General features: G+C 50.3%; 2 protein-coding genes across 2 annotated transcripts; one reads left to right on the forward strand and one right to left on the reverse strand.

Moving 5' to 3' along the window:
• Positions 1–830: 830 nt before the first annotated feature.
• On the reverse strand, positions 831–3,293 carry LOC142585444 (chitinase-3-like protein 1). Its single transcript, XM_075696214.1, has one exon. The coding sequence runs from the start codon at positions 3,030–3,032 to the stop codon at positions 1,284–1,286; it is 1,749 nt and encodes a 582-aa protein (XP_075552329.1). The 5' UTR covers positions 3,033–3,293; the 3' UTR covers positions 831–1,283.
• Positions 3,294–3,422: 129 nt separating this feature from the next.
• Positions 3,423–5,251, forward strand: LOC142585446 (uncharacterized). The gene is made up of 2 exons (XM_075696216.1): positions 3,423–3,605; positions 4,308–5,251. The coding sequence occupies exons 1-2, from the start codon at positions 3,565–3,567 to the stop codon at positions 4,864–4,866; spliced, it is 600 nt and encodes a 199-aa protein (XP_075552331.1). The 5' UTR covers positions 3,423–3,564; the 3' UTR covers positions 4,867–5,251.
• The last annotated feature ends 3,371 nt before the right edge of the window (positions 5,252–8,622 follow it).

Below are 8,622 nucleotides of genomic sequence, written 5' to 3' on the forward strand. Positions count from 1 at the left end.
GGAGCTGTTTCGAAGGAATAGTTTATTATCATTTATTTATTTATTATTATTATTACTTCTGCGGCCGCTTAACGAGGGACCGATGATGGAATCGACGATTACGCGTGGGATGCCTCGTGGCGCGACGTATATGAGAGCTTTCGACGCTTTCTTTTTGCCTTACCTTGCGCGCAGACCTTGTATTTGTTTTGCCCAAATAAAGAACTTGCGCCATTGTTGAGGTTCGATGTGCCGATGACGTTCCAAGGCAGTAATGCGCGCTAAGTGGAGTGGCGACGTACTGCAGAGGTTGGGGAAGACGCCGGGGTGCCGGTACGGTTATTTGAGAATCGTGACGCGTGTGGAAGAGATATCGTGGTAGGATCGAGCGAAGGGCGGCCTGTCGACACTCTTCATTTGCTCCGCATTACTGTTACGTTCTTGTTCCGGTGTTGAAATTAACGCATCTAAGTCGGTATTCACGTTCAGGGAAAGAATTCTTAACTTCATGTACAAAAAAGAAAAAAAGAAAAAGAAGGTTTATCCTACAAGTGCGTAGGAATTGGCGATAAGCTAAACTTTCATTGATGCATTCTTACTGCAATATATTCACTACTCCTTCTTTACATCTAAGTAAGCCAAACAAAACCATAAATACCAACAATATTAAAAGCACCTATTCTTTAATATATCCCTAAAAGTCAGATTAATAACGATTGTTATCTCTTTAATTATCTTCAGATTAATTAACGATATTCCGTTCGAATTAGAGGAAGGTAGAGCTTTCGAACTTGCCCCCGCTGCTCTCGATTAAGAACGTATTGCGTTTAGAAAGGTGGACATTGGCCGATGATATATTGCTGCTCCTAATTTAAAGAATAAAACGTGGCAGATGTAAATAATTTCTTGTACTGAATAATTTGACTTTTCTGTGCTTTCTGCTCGTCATTTCATAATTAAAAACATGTCGCACAACTTGGGTGACCAGCTCGGAGATACAAACTCCGCAACTGTCGCCACATATAAAGTATCGAGAGATGCACGATTATCAAAACAAATAACACATTGCTTGTGTAAGTTGTGTTATTTCTTTAATATTAATGAGAGCCACTATTTTCGATCACGACAAAGCGCAAGAAACAAAGAAACTTGTTTTTTGATCAACGGGTGCTGAACTGGTTGAAATGATACTATTCAGATCTTGCAGTGCTACACGCTAAGTGAAAGCATTTTAAATTTTTTTTTTAATTTGCAATCTCGTTATATAAGAAGGGCAGCATTTTTACGCGTGCTGATTCCGCATGTTATGGTGACTCCTGTGCCGAAACTGAGGTAGCTCGGTTATGGGACGAGGCCGTGACGAGCTCCTTGTGGACAGACGCCAGGAGAGGCGTGCGACCTAGCCCGCACGTCCCTTTCGTGTCGTCCATATCAATGTCCCACAGCGCGACGCAATATACCTTCAACTTTCGGAATATCTCGGAAAGCTTCGACGACAGCGACGTGGGACTTTCGTAGCCGATCCAGTTCTTTCCGATCTCCCTGTAGGAGCAAATCTCCTTGAAATCCAAAAACGCGCCAAGGTCCCCAAGCGCGCACACCTCGTAGAAGGCCATGCGACCTCTCGTGCGAGTGAAGTTGCCTTCGATGCCCGGTCCGAGAACTTTTGCGGGCGCCGAATTCCTCTTCGCGGATGGCTTATTGCCGAGTTGCAACGACAGTGCTGCGAAAGACAGGCTAAAGCAGATTTTCTGAGTCGTATACGGTGGCAGGTCTTCGACAACGCCGACGAGAGCTTTCGTGAGCGATGGGCCACTGCTGGTGTACGGCGACGCGCAGTGCGTCGCGTTCGCGTCCGGACCGTGAATGTCGTGCGTCCGAACGACGAAGTAGTCGACATTAGCCACGAGGTCGTCGAGCGCGTAGCCGTTCCTCTGAGTTTTGAATGGAGGAATCGTCAGCACAATAGTGTAGTTGCGGGTCAGAGTCGATCTCAGCTTGGCGACCAGCTTCGCAAGCCGCGTCGCGTCGTGCAGAGAACCGCATCTTCCGGCGTCCGCGATGGTCCAGTGGACTTGCACTCCGTCGTAGTCGTTTTCGATCAGCCAAGAGAGCACGTTCTGCGCGAACTTCGACCTCCGCACCGCCGACGAGGCGAGGCTACTTAAGTTCGCGCTGCCTCTCTCGTACTCGCCGAAAGACACCAGCGCTTTCAGGTGCGGATACTTGGTCTTCAGAAGGGCCAAGTTCTTGAAGCCCTCCTTGACCAGGTCGAAGCCGGGATCCGCGCTGGTCAAGTCGTCGCCGGTGACCTTGGCGGACGCGTAGACGACGTGCGTACATAGATGGCCGTTGACGAGACCGGTGCGAAAGGCCCGCTCCTTGTCCCTCCGGTAACTACTGTGGTTGAAGACGCAAAGGATCGGACCGTCCACGGGATCAGCCGCCGGGTAGTCTTCGATAGGATCAGTGAACGGCGGCTTCCACGGTGACTCTGGCAGCATCCTCGGCTTCCGGCACTCTTTCGACTCTCGGTACGGCACGTCCGACGCTCTTGTGGACCTGGAGGCGACGCCACTCCAGGTATGACGGAACGCCGGCGCTGGCTTAGTGGTCTGGGCCCACCTTGTCTTCCATTCCAAGACGTGGTCCTTCTGGTCGCGATACATTTGGTAGTTACGAGCCAGCGAGATGGCGCCCACGCCTAAGGGGAAAGCTAGAACGGCCCACGCCATGTTGGCGAAGAACCAGACGTAGTACATCCTGCGGTGCTGCTGCGGTGGCGTTGCCCCATCTTTAGATCTCGCTGCTCTTCGAGACGTTTTCGCTGTTTGAAGCAGTTTGCGAGACGACGGCACGGTGGGCCTTTTGTCTAAATTTTCGTAGCAAACGTCCATTGTTGTTGTTGCCTCAAAACATGGATCGTACCCACGAAGGGCCACACTCCACATGATGATGATGGTGTCCCTAAAATAGTGGCTCGTATCCACTCTGGGCGATTGGTGGTGGTGGTGGTGGTGGTGATGATGATGATGATGATGATGAAGCCTCATTTAATGCACAAACCCACTGAGGGGGATAGGCCACGAATCGGGTGGTAATATGATTCAATAAATAAAATAAACTAAATTGGTTAATAAATAAATAACACGAAAAAAGAAAGGAATACCAATAATCCAAGATGCAAAATAAACTATCTATACATGAGATAAAGTATTGGTCTGGACATGGTCGCAGCGATCAGTTCTTCCTCTTTCTCGAGACGCGAAGCGCACCGTACAATTGCATATGCATGGTCTAGACATAAATGTACTACCCTTCTACCAGTGGTGTATTTTATCTATCGATTGTGACAATATTCTGGCAAAGCGCGTTTAATTATCGTTATTTTGAACGATATGCAAACTGTTGGTTCTTGTGAAATTCGCGGCGCTTCAAGTTCACGCCGCTTGGCGGCTTCCTGCATTCGTAATCAAGCAACAGAAAGCCTCTTTCTTCAGGGCTGTGTCAACCGTCTGCGTTAGGGCTGTCTGCGAAGAGCTTGACGAGCGCTCTGGCTGCAAAATGAGTCACCCTTGAGCTATTATGTTCTCAAAGCTCCACGTCGAAAGGCAAGGTTCAAAAAGGTGAGGTTTTGACAATAAATTTTCTGGTTACGTGGTTGTACCTTGACTGATATATCTCTTGCAGCTGAGGGATTTCAGATGTAACGATGGGCGCGCATTGTACTTTAATGCACGCCGTGATGTATACTATATGTCATACCGGTTACAGATATTGCTGCTGCTATTGATGCACCCTTGTCGCGGATACCGATCTAACACAAGTGATCGCCCTCTTCTTCATTGCCATAAAAGGTGCTTAACGTCCGTCTCAAAGTGGGAAAGCGAGCTGCAAAGTGTCGTATTCTTGACGGGCCTTTGGCGCCGGAATCGGGCAGCGGACCCCTTGTTAATACTATCACGTCCAACACGCGTGTGCTGTCATGGGTTATCAGGTTTGATAATCACAAGAAACACATTTCGGCTTCAATGATATCATTACCATCGTGGCGGCACGAGAAAATACACGCGCTACGACGACGAGAAACACCCGTGCCGAAAATGCGCCCGAAGTACGTTCCATGTAGTCGCTGCTTGAAGCACTACCAGCAAGGCCGTATACCAACACAGCAGGCCTCTAGTGCATAACAAATTAGCTCACACCACAGAGTCACTTACAGAGTCACTATGTGACAAGTTCTATCACCCCCTAAAGAAAAATAATCATTGTGTTCAAGACTAAAGCGTTTATTTTCTATATTTTTGTTCCGCTGACGCCGTGCGCAGTAATTCCTTCGACACGCTCAAGGTGGAAACGCTGGCCAAACTCGACGAAGGCTTCGAATCGCTCAAGTTCCTCCAGCGGCTGGGAGAAGCGCAGATGAGCGAGCCGCAGTTCAGCGCCCTCATCCAGGTCTGCAACGACTTCTTGTGGACCAAGACCACCATCGAGCGGGCCTTCCGAAAGTACCCGCGGGGCAGCGCGTCCAATGCGGACAAGAGGCTGTTCCGCGAAGTGCTCATTCTGCTGTACAAGTACGTCACCAAGAGCATCATCATGCTCCTCACGCAGGTTGGCATCCGATGTCCGCAGAACGCCACCGCCGAGCTGGGCCACGTGCTCGAACAGTTGCTCAAGAGCGTCCAGAGCATAGCCCACCACGAGTGCCTGCACCCGACGCAAAGCAAGTTTGCAGTCATGAACGTCCGCCTGCTGGCCAAGGCGGCGCGTCCCAAGGACGCCGATGTAGAGTTCATTATGGTCATGAAGGCCATGAGGAAGGAACTGGCCCAGCGCAAGAACACTATCAAGGCCAGCTCGTGGCTGTACCTTATGAAGCAGTGATGTTGCCGTGCATTGCGTATAGCGTATACTGTGGTCCCGAACAAGCGATGATGTGCATATTATAGCGCTAAGCTCGTATTGCATGATTTACCAAGCTGAGCTTCCTAACAAAAAGAAAAAAAAAACGTCAGCAGGGCGCGCTTGTGAACACGTGATTATGCTCTCGGCTAATGCTATCGCGAATGAGCCGGGCTTTCTTGAATTGAGCTCTTTAATAATTTTCTTTAGCTTGAAAATATAAGTTATCCGTTTGCTTCGTTACGAAGTGGCGCTATACACGCACTTCTGATGGCCTGCACAGTTAACTGGTCAATTGGACAGTTTCTACGTTGCCTGCATTTATGCCGTGGCATTGATAGGAAAGTATGGAGCATGTTCGTGTCATGTTTCTCCTTCAGTAGTAGTAGTATAAACTTTTATTTCAGGTTTTACACAAGTGCACACGGCGTCGTTTGCATAAAGGTCAAAACACCAACGCTTTGGGCAAGAATGTTATAGTGTTCCTGTCATGCTCACGGGGCACGTACAGTCTCCCGTCCCGCCCCCTTTCGTATATACATATACATATATATACTACCACTACTACTACTACTACTAATCTACTACTTTTATAAAATAGACACTGTCGTAATCAGCGAACCGACAAAGGGAGAAAACAGCGCCAAAGCCTCGAGCTTCTCAACCGTCATCAACATCTTGGATGAGCGGCGCACTGGGCTTCTCCAACTATCGATATTATTCTTCGCTACATTCACTTCCCCTACGGAAAAGATCCATCCTGGCGACTTAGGGGCAGCAGGGTCACAGTATACGGCTTTAGTCAGTCTATATGTGCGATCCCTCGGCGTCGTTGATCTGAAGACGGCTCAAGTGGCTCGATGGCGTAATTCACCGGTGAAGTTTGACAACACGGTAAGGACCGCGGTACTTCGAAACACGTTTCGTCGACTGACCGGAACTGGTTGACGGGATCCAGAGCCATATAAGTGAGTCGGGGGTATAAGACATCGAGCCTCCGAGACAGCGCGATGGTGTTTCTGGCGTTGCTGATCAGCAGTGGTGAGGGGGCGAGCAATCTGGCGACACCCTTCAGCGTATTTAGCGGCTTGAGAGACTGTTGTCGACTCACTCACGTCAGGGTGGTACTGAAGGAGGGTGTCTAGCATGTATACACGAGGGCACGTGTCCTTAAAGTAATAAGTATGGAGAGCATCCAGTGGTGGTCTGGGTAGCGGTATTATGGGCATACATCACAAAGGGAAGAACACGGTCCCAATTTGAGTGGTTGGAAGCGACGTACATTGCCCGCATATCGCCCAATGTTTGAATAAATCTGTCAAACCGTTCGTTTGAGGATACTAGGCAGTGGTAGTTCGACGAAAAACGTACGTGGTATTGCTTGAGAACCAAACGTCCGAAAGAAAGACACGTCCTCGGTCGCTAAGTAGCTTATGTCATACACCATGCCGTAGGATAATGTGCTCTAAAATTAAGGAGGCAACGTCACTGCCGATGCAGATGACAACGGCGAAGTCTCTGCGCATCGCGTGAGATGGCCGATGGCAACAATTATACCACGGTTGCCAGCACGAGTGATGGGAAGAGGTCCGTACAAGTCTATGCCGACGCGGTCAAAAGGGCTCGCAGGACAAGGCAACGGCTGTAGAGGAGCGGTTGAACGGCAGGGAGGCTTCTTACGGCGCTGGTAAGCGAGACAAGATCGGATGTAGCGGCGAACGAAGTGGTACATTCCGCGCCAATAGTAGCGGAGGCGAAGGCGGGTGTAAGTTTTCAATGCTCCGGCATGTGCGCACGGTGGTCAGCATCGAAGGCGGCGCACATGTCAGAGCGCAGACGGCGGAGAATAACCAAGAGCCACTAGCGTCCTTCGGGAAGATAGTTGCGACGGTAAAGCAAACCGTCGCGAAGAACGAAGTGGGGAGCTTGACGGCGTCTTTCCCACAAGACAGGACGCAGCGTGAGTTGAACCAACGAGTCAATAAGGGAAGCAAGCCAGGCGTCCTTTCTTTGCTCCTGAAGCATGTCAGTGATGGCTAAGGAAGACACGTCGTAGGGAGACACAGACGGGGTCACAACACCAGGTGGGAGAGGTGAGCGGGACAGAGCGTCCGCATCAGAATGTTTGCGTCCCGATCGGTAGATGACGCGAATGTCGTACTCCTGGAGCCGTAATGCCCAACGGGCGAGTCGACCAGATGGATCTTTCAAGGAGGAAAGCCAACATAGCGCATGATGATCTGTAACCACGTCGAATGGGCGGCCGTAAAGGTAAGGGAGAAACGTTCCTACGGCCCATACGATGGCTAGGCACTCTCTCTCCGTAACCGAATAGTTTGCTTCGGCTTTAGTGAGCGCACGGCTGGCGTAAGCAACGACGTACTGGTCAAAGCCAGGTTTACGCTGGGCAAGTACAGCGCCGAGGCCAACCCCGCTAGCGTCATGTGGATTTCGGTCGGGGCGAATGGGTCGAAATGTCGCAGGATCGGAGGTTACGTAAGGAGCTGGCGCAGTGTGGCGAATTATCGTCGCATTCTGGTGACCACGCCGAAATGTCGCGGCTGCTGCGGAGAAGCTCAGTCAAAGATGCTATGATGGAGGCAAACTTACGAATGAAAGGACGAAAATATGAACAAAGGCCGAGGAAGCTGCGAAGTCCTTTCATTGTGGTCGATCTAGGGAACTCGGAAACGGCACGCAGTTTTGTTGGATCCGGAAGGACGCCATCTCGGGAGACGACACGGCCAAGACTAAGCAGCTGCCGAGCATCAAAGCAAAATTTCTTTAAATTTAGTTGTAGGCCAGCGGAACTCAGGAAAGTGAGGATATATCTTCTAGGCGGTCGAGGGGCGTCTTGAAATCATGCGAAAAGATCACAATATCGTCCAGGTAACATAGGCACGTCTCCCACTTGAGGCGGCGGAGGATGTTATCGATCATGCGCTCAAAAGTGGCAGGCTCGTTGCAGAGCCCGAATGGCATCACATCAAATTCACATAAGCCGTCGGGAGTAACAAGGGCTGTTTTAGGGCGGTCGGCCTCAGCTATGGGGACATGCCAGTAGCCGGAGCGCAGGTCTAATGAAGAAAAGAATTCGGCTCCTGTAAGCAGTCTAAGGCGTCATCTATGCGAAGCAGTGGATAGACGTCCTTGTGCGTGGTGTGGTTCAGCGGACAGTAGTCAACGCGGAACCTTATTGAACCGTCCTTTTTCTTTGCGAGAACAACCGGTGAAACCCGTTGGCTATTTGAGGGCTGTATGACGCCGCGCTGAAGCATGTCCTCAACTTGTTCTGCGATGATGCGGCGCTCAGAGGCTGACACACGATATGGGCGCTGACGTAAAGGAGCTTGGAGACCGGTGTCGATGTGGTGGGCTATACGGTTGTACTGCCCAAAGAAGGTTGTAAGTAATCGAAGCTGGCGCGAAAGCGTTCAATTAAGGAGATGAGCTACGTTGCTGCTGCGTAAGATGTACGTCGACGCATCGAGCAAGGACGTCAGTAAAGGATGGTGGAGAGGGTAGAACAGAAGCATCAATGACGCCAGTCTGGAAAGAAGACGGTGGGTCAGGAACGACGCATGTAGAAAAGGGGTCGAGTTCTTCAACGCTGCCAAGCCACTCGCCCCGCAGTAAAGTGGAGGGACAGGGAAACGGATTGGAAACATAGATGATAGTGGAAGTATCGTCAATTGTCGGTACGGCGAAGGGAACCAGAAAGCACTTGCGACGGACAGC

Source organism: Dermacentor variabilis, chromosome 6 (assembly GCF_050947875.1).
Source record: "Dermacentor variabilis isolate Ectoservices chromosome 6, ASM5094787v1, whole genome shotgun sequence".
NCBI classification, from domain to species: Eukaryota; Metazoa; Arthropoda; class Arachnida; order Ixodida; family Ixodidae; genus Dermacentor; species Dermacentor variabilis.